General features: G+C 30.8%; 1 protein-coding gene across 1 annotated transcript; it reads left to right on the top strand.

The window, feature by feature from the left end:
• The first annotated feature begins 4,234 nt into the window (after window positions 1–4,234).
• Window positions 4,235–4,555, top strand: LOC102659552 (protein GLUTAMINE DUMPER 5). The gene has a single exon (XM_006603883.2). It carries the CDS (start codon window positions 4,235–4,237, stop codon window positions 4,553–4,555), a length of 321 nt encoding a protein of 106 aa, XP_006603946.1.
• Window positions 4,556–20,301: the final 15,746 nt, after the last annotated feature.

Below are 20,301 nucleotides of genomic sequence, written 5' to 3'. Positions count from 1 at the left end.
CACATAAGAAATAATCTTGGGAATTTGATCGCCAAACTTTCACCTGGCCTCCACCCATGCATCAATCCAAAATCTATTTTTTATCTCCCTCATTCACCTTCCACTTAATACCTACATCAAACCAATTTTGTCTCTCATCAACCCTCCTCCCACACACCCTCTTCAAGTCGGGAACCACAAATTCTCCAAAGGAGATTTATCACCACTCAAAAGACCATGCCACCCTTCTATATTTTGAACCAAGCACCTCCTACCAAGCCCCCTTATGACTATGGAACAAAATCCACCTCCACTTGGCCAAGAGAACTTCATTAAAAGTCACAATATTCTTCATCCCTAATCCTTCCATTTTATTGCTTTTACAAGTAGAACCACTAAACCAAGCTAATTATTTTGTAGAGTAGTAACAAATATAATATATATACTATCTAATTATAATTATATCATCATCATTTTTTATGTATAAAAGTTTACATGTCATGAATTATTTAATAAACTATATCAAGATTATTGTGATGAATTATAGTTTTTGTTCTTTCAAACTCTCACACTTTCTATAGATGATGTATCAAAGAATTTTTTAGTGTGAAGCTAAGGAACCAACAACCATAGTTTTAAAAATTAAATCAGTGATTGACTCAATTAAGACATTATTAGATCACTGGATCAATGATCGAATTAGTGGATCACTAATTAATTTGCATGATCTGGTATAAATATTAAAATATTATATATATATATATATATATATATATATATATATATATATATTATTTTCGCTTACATAAGCTTATATGTTATAATAGCTTGGTTATGGAGTTTTCCTCTTGAGACTTCAATGACAAAGTTTCAAACCTAGATTATCTTAAAATTTTATTTTTGTTAAAATAAAACATGATAAATTATGAAAGTCAATATAAATATTAAATGAGTTTAAATGATTGGATGACGATGTAAAACTTTTTTTCTCACGCATCACATGTTTTTTTTCTCACGTGTCACATGTGAGTGACCCTGTTTTGGGTCAAAAGCTCATGATTCAATGGTTGAATAGCAAATTCGACCGATTTACTAGATCAATTATAAGTCCGATCCAATGTATGACTTGACCAAGATCCAAATTATTTATAGGCATTTTACATTAGTAGTCATTATCATTACAATGATAATGATTGAAATTATACCTTAATTACAAATCCAAAATGTTTGAACCACTAAATAAAATTAATCATGGTTGTTAATAGAACTGTTACATAAACTCATTTAAAAAAAACTATTACATAAACTAAATTTGTATGTATTATAATCTTCCGAAGATGAGGAATATAATTTTAAAATAAAAGAAAGAAAGAATAATACTAGCTTAAACATCTCTCAAGAGAATTTACTCTTATTTCTCTTAATTGTCCTTTGATCTGGGATAGATGAGGCAGTAAATGGTTTACATGCATGCAAATTAAGAGTATATAGTCTTCAAGCAAAAGTAAATTAAATGTTCTCTCTTGTACCTATAGTCAAATTCAAATGCAATCCGAACACTTTAAAGTCATTTCTCATCTAATTTCACTTATTTGAGCATTCAATGCATTTTAATTAGTCAGATTAAAAACGAATACAGCAACTGGTAATTCAATTCAATATGTGGGTTGCCACTTGCCAGTGCCCTTCCAAAATTTCTTTTGCTTCATCTCTTTATAGTCTTATACCTTCCATCAACTACCCCCAGCCCACTTAGTTATTGTAAACAAATTTGGTTTCTACTGACTATGACCGACCTCATTAATTAATGATCATGAAGTTTATCATTGGTCTAATTTACTCATGATCCAATTAAAAATATCATCCATTACTAGAAAATATTCGTTTATCAAAGAAAATTAGAGATTGAAATTCCTTTGTCTCGATTAGAGATGGGCCGATAATATAAGTAAATCTTATATTTTAGAGACTGATCTTATTATCCAAATATGAAAAACATATTAAATATATTAGAGGATATTAGACATGGAAATTTGTTGATCTAAAATATAATCAGTGCAAAATATATATATATATATATATATATATATATAGAGAGAGAGAGAGAGAGAGAGAGTATATATATATATATATATAGAGAGAGAGAGAGAGAGAGAGATGAAACTTAGTCGTCTCAAATTTTTTTAATCTCTAATGAGTTTTAGAAATTGAATTTGGAAACAAAAAATGTCGTTATCATCTACAATTTTCTCTTCATTTGATCTACTTAGTATTATAAATTGATATATTAGAGACGGAATTAAGTCATCTCAAAATTTCCAACCTCTGACTTTGTTTTTATTCACTCATTTCAACAAAGTTTAGATAGTAAAAAATTAATTAAAGACAAAAAAAAATCATCTATAAATATCACATTATTTTAAAAATAATAAATAGTATTTTTCATTATTTTCATCAAAACTGTAAAATTTAGTAATGTTTTAATATTAACATTACATAATTAGTCCATAAATTGAAAAAGAATATTATTTTGGAAATCTTACTTATTATTTTCAATTTATATTTTTAGTTTACTTAAAAATTATCTATTCATTCTACACCCCATTGTAACGTACAAAAATAAGAACAGCTTGTTGGCACTCGCGAAAAAAGATGAATCCACGCACCTATACAATTCTATCAAAACACACAATAATTTTTGTATTTTTCATTCTAAAGCATTGATTTCGAAGTGCCTTTGTAAAGAATTAATGAGTAATGATGTATATGAAACCATTACTATCCTCCCGTATATGCAAATATATATCTTTTCTTTGAAGAAAAGAAGGAAACGAATCTGCATATATATAAAGATATGTGAAAAAGAAAACGGGGAAATGCCTGAGCTGTAAGGACACGTTTACTGGGGCCTATTGTATTGGATAAGCAAAGCCTCAAATGGGGCCAAAATTTCACATTTATTCTTGCTCACAAGTTATATATAAAAAGGGTATATAGTATACCAGCTATTGTTATTCACCAAAAAAAAAAGAAAAGTATACCAGTTATTGCATATATATGTGGTTACTGAAGATGCTAAATTACGCGTCGGTATTGATTATTTTCTTAATTTAAGAAATACCAAATCAACTTTTCCAAGTTTCATAAAGATTTAAGAGGGATAAAATTTAGAATTGAAATAAGATTCTCCATTTGTGAAAAATTACAAAAAAACTACTCTCATACTTTCGTGGTCATAATTTGTGAAAATAGAACAAAAACAAAAAACGCATAAATAAATTATATTTCTTGTACTATCACATCACCATTTACATAATTTCTTAGGCTTAAAAAAGAGATTATAAACATGCGTGTTTTTCTTTTCTAAAAAGAAAGTGATATAAAGATAATGTGCAAAATTATATATAGGTAAATACTCAAATTAAGTACACATCACTTAGTATTTAGTACAAAGAGAGTTTATATCATATTAATGTTTAACAGTTTACTCGGTAAACTTATTTCAATTATAGTAAAGTTATATATCTTATATGTTTTTTTAATTTATTTTAATATAATTCATTAATTAATTATGACACTTAGTAAAATAAACTAAAAGAATTAATTTAATTATTAGTCAGTATATATAAAGTTGCTTTTATAAGTTTAATCAAAACATGTTAATTATCTGTTTAACTATAAGTGCTTTCATTTGGTAAATAAATTTAAACATCTTCATATAAACTCTCTCAGATGTACCGCTCAATTCAAATTATATTGTCTAAAACTAGCAATATTATACTATTGAAAATAAAGTACTAAAACAAGTAATGCATATATGACTGTTTAGACTTTTCACCTATTAGTGTGGGCCCCTCCTTTGATTAATTTTGCCATGAAAGAATTAATACATAGCCCCAAGAGTCAAGGAACGCCATCTAAAAGACACATTGCCGGGATATGTTGCTTCAACACACACGAAAGAATCAACAAATTAATATTATGGCGCAATTCCAACATCATCCAATTTTTCAAGAAAAGAATATATGGAAATTTCACTCACAATTCAACATGTGGGGCCACTCATGAGTAACTTCACACACCCTTTAATTTCCTTCCATCACGATCCAAAAACAGTGTGGCACTTTATCTTGTACTATATAAATTCCCATATCTCGCCTAACTCCTTATATTGCATAATTTGCACCCTACAATCAAACCTAGATTCAAAACAATCTAGAAATCAATAGAGGCAATTTTATTGTGCAAATTAATAATGGGTCATGCAAATGCAAGCAACAGCACCACCATGGCTTTGGCACCAAGTGCTAGTTTAAAAAGCTTTACCTCTCCAATTCCCTATCTCTTTGGTGGCCTAGCCCTCATGCTTGCACTCATAGGATTGGCATTACTTATCCTAGCTTGCTCTTATAGTAAAAATTATTCATTGGATGGTAATGAAGACAAAGCGAAGAGGGCAACGGGAATGGAGGTTGATTCAGAGCCCAAGATTGTTGTTATAATGGCTGGAGATAGCAACCCCACTTACATGGCCAAGCCCGTGCCATCCACACACCATACTGAAGAAGCAGATTAGAGAGGTATTTCGTGATTTGAGTCATCCAATGCATGGAGAGAAAACAAAGAATAAAGAGAAAAAGAAATAAAAAATCCTCCTCCTCTTGATGTTTCTTGTTTATCCGTTTACCTTGCTCATTGGCATTTATGTATATACCTTTTTGTACAATTCTTTAAAATTAACATGATTTTGAGAAAGGATGTAAATCGAAGAGTAGAAATAATATACTACTATTATTTAGGTTTTGTTTATTGTATATTTTCCCTCTTCTTTAGCTCTTTCTTTTAATTAATAAATAAGCATTTAGAACTTTTTATGTATTATTAATTAGTAAAAATATTTATGATGTCAATCAAATAAAAATCATTTTAAAATATCAAAATGTTATAAAACAATATACTGTTTATGTTAGTTGAAATTAATTTATCAAAAAATCACATATTTATATGTGGTCTCACTTCTTATTTAATGGTTCTTCCTGCCAAAGTCTGAGATTTTTAATAAATTTTAGTTAATAATATAAAAGTGAGGTAGAGAAAATTTTGTTAAGATTTCTTTTTTAAATATAATTTTTAAAATAATTATTATAAAAATTAACATCTTATCCTATATGATAATTTATTATTGGATGAGACAACAAAAAAAATCAACATTATTCTTATCACACAAGTCAAAATCGAATCATACTGTCAGTACATTCGAATTTAATTTTCTTTATTTATCACATAATTTTATTTAATATTATTGTACCAAAAGTTAAACTTAAATTTACTGGATTAGAAAATTAAAATGAACTTAAATTAAACAAGTGCAGCGTATATAGGTTGATGAAGCTTTTTCAACAAGAAAACAAGTTGGATTCCTCATTCTCGTTAAGTACATGTACATACCAATATTAAGAGGAGACATGATTTTTCTGTTGGATTCCTAATCCAACAACTGAAAATAAAGAGTACTTTTAACTATTTAAGTAAACCAAACTTGATGCCCACGCTCAGAATTTTTTAAGTAAAAATACAAATAATTTAAATACTTACGCAAATAATACATCCAGTCATTATTTTCGTGAATGATACGTTTTATAGAGCATGATGAAAAATTGGTTTCTGACACATTTTTTTATTTATTTTCACGTTAGTTAAGAAATTCATTTCTTAGGGATCAATTTCTTAACTAATCCTTTTTTATACATGTTCAAAAATCCGTTCAATCTGGATTTTTCTTTTTTTTTTTAAAAAAAAAAACTTGGTTAAGAAATTAGTTTTTTTAGAACCAATTTCTTAATTGAGTTTTTTATTTTTATAAAAAAACATTTTAATTTTTTTTTCAATTACTTTTTATTAATTTATATGTGTGTATATACATATAAATTTTATTATATGAAAAATAAAATTTTAATTTACATATTTTGTTGTTAATTTCATTTTGTTTAAAATTCTTTCAAATCTTATTTTGTCATCAATTTCATACAGCATGCCACAAAAATTCATTTTAAAATAATTCATTTTAAACAAAAACAACCATATCATTATCGTGTTTGAACTCCATACAATCGTATTCAACACAATCATTACCTACATAAAATGGTTAACGATAAAAAAGATCAAGTAATATTCTGTAACATCCGTTAGCGTAAAAATTTGTTTTCCTTAAGACATCAAGCGACATGTCCTTATTTATTGTAATGACTTTAGGACCACTAGGGCATTCAAACATTACTCCTTTATATGATGGAATCATGTCACCATCGCAATATGCAAGAATAGATACACTCTCAGTGTTTTAAGTAATAAGGTGAATATCAGACACAAGTGTTGAGTTGCATCTAACCCCTACTACTATTTTATATTAGGTGGTCAATAGTTATCCTATGAATTATAGCAATGGCTGAGATCGCACTAACAATATAAATGGTTTAGATTATGTCTTAATTTATTATGGTTGGTTTGCATAATTCAAAAAAGTAGTGTTCAATCAAATCATCTCGTAAAAAGCATCATTGAGTCACATCATCTTGAAACAAGCAATATGAAGTCAAATCATCTGGGAAAAAGCAATGTGGGGTCAAATTGTCTCAAAAAAAGTAACGTTTGATCAATTCGTCTTAGAAAAATGCAGTACTCAATCAATAAGTGCAGTGCTCAATATTCAATCGATTAATGAGGGAAAATTGACACTCATAGTACATAATAGGGCGATTAATGTCATTTGTGTCCATCAATTCCACATTTGGGAGGTTGTCTGTTATTTGCTAGCTGACGACATACTCGTCCATGTTCTTGTGGTTGAAATTGTTCATCAAGAACAATAAGTTACTCTTCCTGGACGAAGTCATTAATATTTGGTTGATTAGTTGAAGAATTGCCAGTAATAGTTTGGTGAAAGGATGCAAACAAATGTATGAGCATACTTTACATGTACTCATAAACAAGTTTTGTTGTTCGAAGATCAATACCTATAAGGTTGCTCATAAAGTCATCTTCGCTAGCACTGAAGAACTATGAATTGTACCCATAATCTTGATGATGATGTTTTTATGGCATGAATTTATATGATTAAGGAGGTGGTTGTAGTCTTTCGTCATGCATGTTGGCAACAATTGGTGGGCTTTGTGGTGGAGGATGTTGTTCAATTTTTGTCTTTGGAGTTGAGCGAGATGTGACGACAATGTTTGGATGAGTTACAAACCGTGTTAGACAAACTTTTGAATTTGCTCGGTACCAATTCATGTAATGGCTTATATGTTCAAGATGTCCTTGAATAGGTTGGTCAATTAACACATATTTGTGTTTTTACTTCCAAATTCCAATCCATTGTTGATGCTCCTCTGTCCAATTTTTGTCACTGTGTTTTCTCATGTTAGTTTGATGGAGTTTGTCAAGATTATGTGGTGAATTTGGTATGTCTTGACAAAGTTTGAATTGGAGCATGACCCTGTCAGTTTATGGTTATACTACCACTAGGAAATAAATTAAAGCAACACAAACTTTCCATGTTTTGGAATCCTTGTATACATGTTTTGGCAGGTAAGGCATCCAATGGAACTGAAAAAAATTGCATTAATAATTTATAAAACAATGTAATTGATGTTTGAATAAATAGAACAAAAATAAATGGTTCAACCTCCTCGTTACGAATGTTATTGAATCTAAATTTGTAGCCTATAACATCATCGCATGGGATTCCAAAAAATTATAGCCCTTTGTCTCTTCATCTAGTGAAATGTAATATGTTAGTGTCAAATACTTTACCAAAAATGGTTTTTGTTTGAGTGAAACATTTTTATTTACCTAATTACAAGTGGATATAACAATTAACGCTCAACCCTTGTGATAAGAGAACAATTAGGTTCGTCTTGAAAACAGGTATAAAAAGAAAGGAACTTGACCCTAATCACGACTTACCGGTAGAACCAAAGTTATCAAAAGGAGGGTGACCATAACCGTGACTTGCTGGTATAACCAACATTATCAGTTCTTACCCCAAGAACAAAGGAAAAACTCTCACAATAGAAAAACTCTCAAATTTTAGTAATCTTCTAAATCTCCCAACAAAGTGTTTAAGGGGTCCCTTCATACTCCTACTAATAACCCTAATTTAGGCACAAGGCCCAATATCTAATCTAATAATTAAAAGACTTTAAAATAACCATAAAAGATCGTGCATGTTGGACTTAATTATTATTTAATCAGCCCAATATTAATAGTCCACCAAAATTGATCAACTCAGTCCATGGATGCTTCTTGTCTTGTAAATTGGGCGTCCCAAAGTGATTCTTCAAGTTGACCCCAAAACATCTTCATCAATTTATAGGAGAGTGACCCAATTAGGTGCAACCCTTAATTCACATTAGTCTTCTTTCTCTTTGATCTTTAGAATCAGGCCTTGTAATGTTTGTTTCATCCTCTTAGTCTTGGATAGGATCTCAAATCCACAGCAAAGGATCATTAGATGGGCTGGTTGCCTCTATCATTCCACCCCTCTTCAAAAGGATTCATCCTTGAATATGATTTGTTACCTACATCAACGAAAGATAGATCAAACAAATTAAAGGTAGCACTTATGTTACCATATTCTCTTGGCAAGTCCAGCTTGTAAGCATTGTCATTTATCTTTTCTAGAACTTGAAAAGGCCCATCTCCTCTTGGTTGCAACTTGAATTTTCTTTGAGCAGGAAACCTTTCCTTCCTCATATGAACACAAACCCAATCTTTTGGTTCAAATATAACTTTGATGTGACCCTTATTTGCTTGCTTTGCATATTGTTCATTCTTCTTCTCAATGTTGACTCGAACTTTTGCATACAAATTTTTGATATAATCTGCCTTTTTCTTACCATCAAAATTAGCATACTTATTAGAAGGCAAAGGTAAGATATCCAAAGGAGTCAAAGGATTAAAGCCACACATAACTTTGAAAGCATAATAAGAAGTAGTAGAATGAACAAACCTATTATAAGCAAACTCAACATGTGGAAAGCTTTTCTCCCAGTTTTCAAATTCTTTTGAATGATAGCACGCAATAGGTGGTAAGTGTCTTATTTACCACTTTAGTTTGTCCATCCATTTGAGGATGTGCAACAGTGGAAAACATGAGTTTTGTTCCCAGCTTATTCCACAAAGTTCTCCAAAAATGACTTAGGAACTTCACATCTCTATCCCTTACTATTGTTTTTGTCAATCCATGCAAGCGCATTACTTCTTTAAAGAAAAGGTCAGCAATATGTGTTGTATCATTGGTTTAGGAACATGCAATGAAATGCGCCATTTTACTAAACCTATTAACAACAATAAATATATTGTCTTTACCACCTTGAGACCAAGGTAGTCCTAAAACAAAATCCATTGAAACATTAGTCCAATGGTGATTAGGCACAGGCAAGGGTGTATAGAAACCATGGGACATGACTTCAGATTTTGCTTGTTTACATGGTATGCACTTGTCACAAATAGATTGCACATCATGCTTCATGCTAGGCCAATAAAAATGCTCATGCAGAATTTCTAAAGTCTTTTTCACACCAAAATGTCCCATCATTCCACCACCATGGCTTTCTCTAACTAACATTTCACACAAGGAACACACTGGCGCACATAATTTATTTTTCTAAAACAATAAACCATCATGTCTATAATAATTTCCAAAAGCATGTTTAGAACAAGAATCTCATACTTTGCCAAAGTCAGAATCAGTAGCATACAAGTCCTTCACAAACTCAAAACCAAGCAATTTAGTTTGCAAAGAAGTAAGCAAAGCATATCTTCTGTACAAAGCATCGGTCACTATGTTTTCCTTACCATTCTTGTACTTGATCACACAAGGAAACATCTTAATTAATTCCAACCACTTGGCATGTCTCTTTTGAAGCTTACCTTGAGATTTTAGAAACTTCAAACTTTGATGGTCAAAATGAATTATGTATTCCCTTGGCCATAAATAGTGTTGCCATGTCTACAAAGCTCTTACCAAAGCATACACATCTTTGTCATACGTGGAATAATTCAATGTTGCCCCATGAAGCTTTTCACTAAAGTATGCAACTAGTTTAGAGTCCTGCGTCAGTACAGCCCCTATTCCAACACTAGAAGCATCACATTCAATTTCAAAAGCTTTATCAAAATTAGGCAAACAAAGCAAAGGTGCATTGGTTAGCTTATCATTCAATAAATTAAAAGTTTTCTTATGCATATCAGTTCACTTGAACACCATATTCTTTTTGACAAGTTCATTTAAAGGTGCAGCAAGTGAACTAAAGTTCTTCACAAATCTTCTATAAAAACTTGCTAAACCATGAAAACTTCTTACCTCATTAACATTCTTAGGTATAGTCCATTCCTTAATTGTCTTTACCTTTTCTTCATCCACACTTATTCCTTTTGAGCTAATGATGAAACCCAAGAACACAATAGATTCATGGCAAAAAGAACACTTTTTAAGATTGACATACAATTTATTTTCTCTCAAAACATTAAAAACAACATGTAAATGATCAACATGTTTCTCTAATGTTTTTCTATAGATCAAAATGCCATCAAAATACACCACAACAAATTTTCCAATGAAAGCATGCAAAACGTGGTTCATTAACCTCATGAAGGTACTGGGTGCATTAGTTAAACCAAATGGCATCACCAACCACTCATATAAACCATATTTTCTTTTAAAAGTTGTTTTCCATTCATCACTTTCTTTCATGAAGATTTGATAGTGTCGACTCTTCAAATCTATTTTAGAAAACACACGAACCATGCAATTCATCAAGCATATCATCCAATCTAGGGATAGGATATTTATACTTTACAATGATTTTATTTATGGCTCTGTCATCTGTACACATGCATTATGTCCCATCTTTCTTTGAACCAAGATCACAGGAACAAAACAGGCTAAAACTTCCCTTACAAATCCCTTTTGCAAGAACTCAACAACTTGCCTTTGGATCTCCTTTTGTTTCTTTTGGACTTGACCTATAGGCTGACCTGTTTGGAAGTGAAGCACCAGGAATGAAGTCAATATGAGGCTCAATACCTCTTGAAGAAGGTAATCCATATGGAATTTTGTCTAGAAAACATCAACAAATTCTTGTAACAAGGAAACAACCTCACAAGGCAAAGAATAGTTAAGATCGTTAGTAAAATAAACATCCTTGTACATGAGTACAAGTAGTTACTCTCTAGCTATCAAAGCACTCTCAACCTCTTTTTTCTTTGCAAATGCACTCACTTTCTTATTTTTCTCTTCTTTGTTTTCTTTTTTATTTTCTTTCTTTTGCTCACTCTAATTTTTTTTTCTTTTCTCTCCTTTTCTTGAAGTTCAATTGTTCTTCTTGTAGAAGCATATATGATATGAAGTTTTGATGATGCCAAAGATAAGCGCTTCTCAAGTTTAATCCAAGTCAAGAATCAAGAAATTCAATAAGAATGATGAACTTAGTCCATAGGATCTTAAAAATAGTTTCTTAGATGATGTTGCACAGGTTTGGCTGAGGAAAATATCTTACAAATCATTTTAGTAAAACTATGTTTTCAAAATAAGATGTTTTTCTCTCTGGTAATCGATTAACAGAGGATGTAATTGATTACCAGTAGCTAAATACTTTCTGAAACAGTTTTACAAATTTTGAATTTGAATTTTAAACTATGTAATTGATTACACAATGGATGTAATCGATTAGTAGAAGTTAAAACTGTTTGTAATAGCTTTTAGAAATTTGAATTTAAATTTTAAAAAGCCTGTAATCGATTACAACAGTTGTGTAATCGATTACCAGACACGAAAATTTCAAGTTTCAAGTCTGAAGAGTCATAACTCTTCAGAACTAACTATGTAATCGATTACCATATTTATGTAATTGATTACCAGTAAGGAAATTTTAAAAATAACTCCCAAAAGTCATAACAGTTCAAAAAAAATTGAATGGTCATCAAAGACCTATAAATAAGTGACTTGGGGTTCGATTTCCTTAGAGTTTTTTTGAACAAAATTGTGTTATCCTCTTAAAACCAAATTGTCTTATCCTCTCAAAATATTCCTTGGCCAAACATTTGCAAATTCAATAAGGAATCTTGAGTGATCTTCATATTGTAATATCCTTCTCTTCAAGAGAGAAATTTTCTTCTTCATATTCAAGAGATTATTGTTTAAGAGACCGAGGGTCTCTTAAGTTGTAAGGATTTCTGAACACAAGGGAAGAGTGTCCCTGTGTGGTTCAGACTTTGTAAAAGGATTTTTATAAGATAATGGAAATCTCAAGCGGGTTGGTTGGGGATTGGACATAGGCATAGGGCGTGGCCGAACCAGTATAAAAATTGAGTTTGCATTCTCTCTTCCCTTAAACTTCTTTTATTTATTGCAGTTTATCTTTTGCTTTAAAGAAGTTTATTTTGAATTGTTCTTTGAGTAATTCATATTAAGGGTGCATTGTTAATCCAAAAGAAAGTTAAAATTTTAATTAGGGAAAGTTTTGTATCTTAATTCAACTCCCATTCTTAAGATACTAAGGCCACTTGTCTAACACTTCTCTCAACTTATACTCTCTTACAATTTTGATTTGATCGGTGTAGGGATCAACAGGCCAGAGAGAAGTTAACACAATGGTGCAATTGTTCAAAACAAGAGCATTCCTATTTTTGTAACCATCATGTGTAACCTTTCTATCAAATTGTCATGAACGTCCTAGAAGTATATGCCCAACATGCATGGGTACCACATCACAAATAACTTCATCCTTGTATTTACCAATAGAAAAAGAAACCAACACTTGCTTGGTCACCCTTATGTCTCCATAATCATTCAGCCACTGAAGTCTATATGGATTAGGGTGCTTTAATGTGGGAAAACCCAATTTCTCAACCAACAAGGTGCTAGCAACATTAGTATAACTTCCACTATTAATCATCAAATTGCATACCTTGTCTTTTATGTGGCATATTGTATGAAAAATATGCTCCCATTACTCCTCATCACCTCCTACCTTAGGCTGCATATTAAGAGCATGCCTGGTAACAAGCGCATCTCCATTTACAAGTTCAGCAACATCAACATCACTGTAATCCTCCAATGGTGGCATTTCATCATCTCTTGAGCTCTCACTCTCTATGTCTCCATTATCCAACAATATCATGGCTCTTTTATTTGGACATTGAGAAAAAATATGTCAAACTCCTTGACACTTGAAACATTTGATATCACGAGATCTAGAAGATGAATTAATTTCCATTTTACCTTTAGGTGCAACAAATGAATTTTTGGACTTAGCTTCATCTTTTGACTTTGTCACTGATTTGTTGTTTTGCCAATTTGACTTCCATGAAGAAGTGGAAGAAAATTTGGAAGTACTCTTAGCTTTCAATTGCCTCTCCACTTGAATAGATTTGTGCAACAAGTCCTCCATCTGCACATAATGTTGTCATTCTACCACATCGGTTATCTATTTCTTTAGACCTCCAATGATTCTAGTCATAGTTGTCTCACAATCTTCTTCAACATTGGCTCTAACCATGGCTATTTCCATCTCCTTGTAGTAGTCCTCCATACTCATGGAACCTTGAGTTAGGGTTTGCAATTTTCTGTGCAAATCCTTATGATAGTGGCTAATATAAATCTCCTTCTCATGACAGTCTTCATCTCCTTCCATCTACTAATAGGCCTTTCACCATTCCTGTGCCTCTAGTCACAAGTTGATCCCACCAAATACTAGCATAATTGGTGAATTCAACAACATCTAGTTTAACCTTTTTCTCCTTAGAATAATTATGGCAATCAAACACATGTTCAACCTTTCTCTCTCACTCCAAATACAATTCAAGATCATTTTTTACCTTGAAAAGTAGGGATTGTCATCTTAATGCTCCTCAAATGATTATCTCTTCTTGGTTCGCCTCTTCGCCTTCTCCCATGACTTCTTGCATCTGAATACTTCTCCTCCTCCTCTTCTTCTATAGTTGATTGTATATGACTTCTAGATCTGAATGGAGATTGTAAGCTATCTAATCTTAAGTTCAAAGCTTGAAATTGTTCATTAACAACTTTAACAAACAACTTGAGATCCACTCCTTCTTCTCCACTCAAGATTTAAATTGTTGCAAGAATTGTGTTAGAAGTGATCGTAAATCGACAAATAAATATTCTCACACAAACACTCCCTCATGTGTTTACACTCAATAATTTTTTTTCCCACTCGTGTTTCACTCTTTTTTGCTTTTTCCCTCTAATAGTCTCACCACTCTTGCCTTTTACAATTCTCCTTATGAGCTCTTAAATAAGAACCTTAGGGGTTGATTATACACGACAAGACACAACAAGGGATGAATGAAAACTTAGTGAATAAGAATAAACAGAGGACAAGGAACAATGAATTTAAGAAAAGTGTTTTTTTTTTGTTTCTTTTTATTTTTTTCTTTGCACTTTTTTTGCACGAAATTCAAATTTGAACACAAATATGTGATTGGACAGATCCAAATCTAGACTGTAACAGAATTTTGATTCCAAATTTGAAAATCTAATTCATATTCTAACAACTTCAATTATGCAAATTTGGATTGTAACAAAATTTTGGGTCCAAATTTGAAAAAAAAAATCAGATCCTAACACAACTTTAATTATCCAAATATGGATTGTAATAGAATTTTGGCAACTTTAATTATTCAAATATGAATTATAACAAAATTTTGGCTCCAAATTTGAAAATTGGATTTTTTTTATGCACAAATTTTTGATAATATATATAAAAAAAAAGAGGACAAAAAGATATTGATACTAGATAGAGTTCAGAAAAGAAAGATAGACTTAAATAAATAGAACAAAGGAAGACGAAACAATAGTATAGAGTTAAACTAAACGAAAATAACAAACAAAGGAGGAAACACATCATAAGAAAGAAAACACAAAGGATAGATAACACTTGATTTCAAGAATCGAAGCTCTGATACCAAATGATAAAAGAACACTTAGGATCGTCTTGAAAATAGGTATAAAAAGAAAGGAACTTGACCCTAACTCTGACCTATCGGTAGAACCAAAGTTATCAAAAGGAGTGTGACCCTAACTGTGGCCTGCTGGTATCAGTTCTTAACCCAAGACAAAGAAAAAACTCTTATAATAGAAAAACACCTAAACATAGTTGGAAGGCAAAAACACAATGATTCTTACCAAAAACCTTCAACAAGAAAAAAATCCAAAGGGGTTAAAGCAAAAAACGAGCTCAAGCAACAATTTTGAAGCATACCCACCACGCAGAAACATTGAAATAACAAAAACAGCCATAACCCAGAAAAAAAATTCAAAATTTTCAAATAAAAAAAGTAGAGAGATAGAGAAAAAGGTTATTAAAAAGAGACTAACTGGTGAGGCGGTGGCAAAGGTTCTGAAGAGCCTCGACCAAAAAGGAGTCAACCATTGACTCCTTGTCTTTGAATAGAAAAATCTAATCATTGGAGAGACACGAAGAATCCATATTTAAGGAATAATAATAAGGGTTAGGAGAAGAAGAAGAAGAAAGAAGAGAGAAGTGGTGCGTGTACACGGCGTCGGCCCGACAGCCTTGGCAGCCTCCACCAGCATCACCTTGGGCTTCCTGACGCGCACGGCAACATCGGAGCCACGCACCTAGAAGTTGCGGTGGAGGTTGGAGACGGAGTCAATGAGGAAGGCAATGCGAGTGAGAGAGAGGCAGCTAGTGAGAATATAAAAGGGAAAACCCTTTCAACGAAGACGAGTTTTTAAAACCATCTTTAAAATCTTGTATTTAAGGTTGGTTGTTGAAGAAATCGACGTCGTAAAATGTTTTCAAAAACAGTTTTAAAAAAATCGTCTTTAAAAAGTTGTAATTATTTACAAAATTGTCACCGTTTTACATACGACATCGGTTTTTATATCACCATCTTAAAACTTGCATCTTAAAAGATCATTTTTGTAGTAGTATGGAGGTTTTTTTGCCACATGTCACACCCATTCCCATTTTGGTAAATCTCACCTTTTAGAAAAACATACCACCTTTAGCTTTCTTTTCCTCAGTTGAAACGCTTTGAGAAGATAAAACATATTTCAAAATTTGAATTTTAAATTGCTTTCTCATTCTTAGTTTTCTTTTTTTTTTCTTTCTCTTCTTTTGTCCTCTCCTTGAATGGATTTTCGTTTAATAAAATGAAATTGATGTGTGTGTGTTTGCAAGATGTTGAAAATCAATAAAGATCGTGAAAGATGATCAAAACTTGTTTCTTTCTCTCTAGCAACATCACAACCGTCATCGAAATTGCTACCACCAACCAATGTTGACCAAAGTTCAACATCTTTTTTTCCAAGTAAATGTTCCTTTTTTCCTATGAATTTTTCTTTTGATGTTTTATCTGAATGATTTGTTAGAAGTATTTGTACATTTTGTGTGAATTATATTTTGTTTTTTTTTTTTTTGGATTGGACTCATTTGTGGGTTGCAAGTTGTGTTTAATTAAATGCTGAATGAACTTTGTAATCCTCTATGACAAGTTTTATTGGTTAGTTTTTTTATTATTGGTTTCTTGATACAATTTGGTATTTGACTATGTTTTATTTTTCTTTTACAGAAGCAAAAATTATATAAGAATACCAACATTATGCATTTATTTCTCATTTAAGTTGTTATATCTTTATGCATCTTGTATTCATTCATTTAACTAAAGATTAATATATTTTGTGTTCATTTCCAGATTTAAAACATTCAAATTGAATCATGGGCAGTTCTTGCTCACAAGAAGCATTCAAACATTTTGAGAAAATCTGGAAATTTTCCATACAAATTGAACCATTGGCAGTCGTTGCTCACAAGAAGCCTAAAAAAGGTTGGATTGCATATGTTCACAAGTTGGTTTATGTTATACCAAAATGGATCAATCTGAGGTTAGAAAGTATTTTATTTGATATTGCTTCATGATAGCATATGGATTTGGGCTCTGAATCCTTATAGGAGTTTCACAGCTTTGTTTGCACATCTTGGTTTGTCTATGGTAGATAAAATTCAGAATTTTAGTAGAATGTATGATATCAAAATTATTGAGAACATGATTTATTAAATCGATGTTCACATTAATGTTCAATACATTTTATTTAGCCAAATTTCCTAAATCATGTGATGATGAATCATGGTTGTTGTCTCATGAGATGAACAACTTACTTTAAAGTATGTTAATATTTGAATAACTTAAATTATGCTTTATCATAATTTTAGCAGTTTTAGATTTATTGGTTCAATAATTTTAATATGAATTTACTTTCTCTTACTTATTATCTCTTAACTAACTCATTAATGTATTGACACAACTAATTTACAAATGTTTTATTTTTGTAACATGTGAAATATTAAAAACAAAATAACACGGGATGAATATTTTTCATGAAAGAAAAAAAAATAAACACCTTAATCATAGGAAGAATAATTTATCTTAAATTGTGTTAAAATTTGAATAACTTAGAAAAAATAAGCTTTATTATATTTTCATTACCTACAAGTTAGTGTTGTAATAATTTAATATAATTTACTTTCTATTACCTCTTATTTCTTTACTAAACTAATTAATGTATCGACTCAAATAATTTATGAATGTTTTAGTTTAGTAATATGTGAAGTATAAATAAAACATAACAAACAGGGATAAACATTTGTCACGAAAGAATGAAAAGAAACACTAAATCATGGGATGATCAACTTACCTTAAATTATGTTATTATTTGAATAACTAAGGAAAAATTATGGATTATTATAATTTTAATATTTTTAAATTGATTGATGAAATAATTTTAATATAATTAATTTTGTCTTTCTTATCATAAGATTTTGATATATGTTTGTTTGACTTACAGGGATTTTCAACTAAAAGTGACTTTTCTGGTTTCCTTCTACATTTTATATATTTTTTTCTTTGTTGATTGATTTAAATTTATATATATAATAGTCATGAATTTATTTTTTAAATTATTTCTAACTGAATATTAAGGAATCAAGAAACTCACTCGAGTTGCAATTTCATGCCTAATTAGATTTTGGAAAGAAAGAATGAAGTTTTGTTAATTGTACACGTGACAGCTCCACAGTCCTTCCACCAATTTTCAATTTTTTTTAAAACTATACCACTTTTAGGCAAAACCTTGGCATTCGTGTATTTTATCTATTTCCTTATCTTTATTAGTTGGTGAAAATAGACTAAATGAAGCTAGCCAGCTCAAATTTCTGATTGTTTTATAATAAGAAAGTGACATGAATATTATTTTGATTATTTTGTATTCATGTTTATTTTTTTATTTATATTAATATAAATTAATTAACTCTTATATAATTAATTTTTATATTGAAATGAGGCAAAAGTCTTCAATTTTTAATTTGTTGGTTAACCATCTATTAGATATTTTTTTTGATAGACTTACTTTATTTATTTAAATATGTTGGTCATCTTTGTATAATATAGTATGACATTATTTTTTCTATGAAATCTATATTATAAATAATTCTTAAATAATATTAAAAAAAACTTATGCATTGCATGGGTATAAAGACTAGTATTATCACATTTTACACCTCTCTCGTGTCCCTACCTCCATGATGTCTTCTTTCCTATAACATAGTCCTTGACGTGGTGTTGGGTGGTGGTGTTTGTGTTGTAGTGTAGGGTGGTTGGATACAGGTAGGGTGTGGTGGTGTTGTGTGGTTGGGTAGAGGGATATTTTGGTCAGTTTGAGTTTTTTGGAGGTGCAAGAAACAAAAATAAAGGTGCTAAAAGTAATTGTCCAATATGAAACTTATACAGGCTAATAAGAAGCCCACACTTCACACACACTTGGACAAAGTGTTTTTTGTCTCTCCAATGTTGTCTCATGACCTTATTGACAAAAAAAATAAATTGGGTTTCACCTTGATAAGTACCCCCCTACACTTGTATTTTAGAAGTGTTTTTGGCACAACTATTTAATATCTCATATGCTTTTGAACCTTATTGTGTTTAATTTGGTTTGTTATAGAATAAATGTCTTGTTTAGTTAAAAAAAATATGTTTTTTTTTTCATTAATCTTTGTTTTATTTTATAAGAATCATCTTGAAAGGCACTTCGAAAAAATGATTTGAAGCACCATCATTGGAGTAGGAGAATTTTGAAGATTTACAAAACTACTGAACTAACTTAAGCTAGTTGAATTTCAAAAGTCCTGGAACATTACTATGTAGCTCAAGTAAACTAACTTTAAATAGTCTATTATGCTTGTTGTCCTCGCTTAAGCGAGCTATGCAAAGCTAGCTTAACTGAGCTATCTGTCAGGGCCTATTTGTTGCTACCTATAAAATGCCCAATGAACCATAAGAAGGCCACAAATTCTAGAGCACAAAAAGAGTGTTTTAGAGGTTAGAGAAAGAAAGTGTGATAATGTCTATGCTTGAGAGCTCTATTTTGATTGCTCCTTCTATGGTTTGTATAGCTATGAGTAGCTAATTTCATCATTGTTGGATTTTAATATAATTATACTACTACTTTCATGTAATTAGTCTTTGTTGTTATTCAATAAAGTTTGTTATCGTTCTTCTTCTATACCCAATGCTTGCTTTTAGCTTGATCAACTAATTGCATGATCCTATTATTTCAATTGTAATTGAAAAATTCTTTTGAATTGCAAATCGAATAAAGCAACCAATAATCTTTGTAGATACCCAATTTTGATGTTAGATATTTGCTTTATGCATTGCATGTGATTGACATTTAATTTATGTTATTGTTTCAGTTTGTTAAATAAGTGCCCACTATTCAATGAGTGTTACCTTTATTTTAGGAGCAAGTCGGTTAGTTGCTGATAATCTTATCTCTAGTTTGTTAGTTTGTTTTGGGCTTTCAATTATTTTATAATGTAACACTGCTTATCAATAAAATTATCAGATTCCATATTTTCTCTCCAAAATATTCCCACGTACATTATTTTTCCTTCTTCATGGGCAGTCAGAATGCATTCCTATCTAGAGGGACTGGATTTATGAGAAGATGTGGAAAAGGATTACATTATTCATCCCCTGCCTAAAAATCCCACCATGACACAAATTAAAAATTAAAAGGAAAGAAAAACAAAGAAGGCAAAGGCAAAGTCATGTTTATTTGTTGGTGTTTCACAAATGATTCTCACCAGAATCATTATTCTCAAGACACCCAAAGAAATTTGGAATTTTTTTAAGGAATAATATAAAGGGGACAAGAAAATACAAAGCATGCAAGTGTTTAATTTAAGGAGGGAATTTAAGCTGCAAAGGATGAAATAG

This window comes from Glycine max, chromosome 19 (genome assembly GCF_000004515.6).
Source record: "Glycine max cultivar Williams 82 chromosome 19, Glycine_max_v4.0, whole genome shotgun sequence".
In the NCBI taxonomy this organism is placed as follows: domain Eukaryota; kingdom Viridiplantae; phylum Streptophyta; class Magnoliopsida; order Fabales; family Fabaceae; genus Glycine; species Glycine max.
The sequence above is the reverse complement of the archived record's forward strand: the minus strand, read 5'-3'. Positions and strand labels throughout refer to the sequence as shown.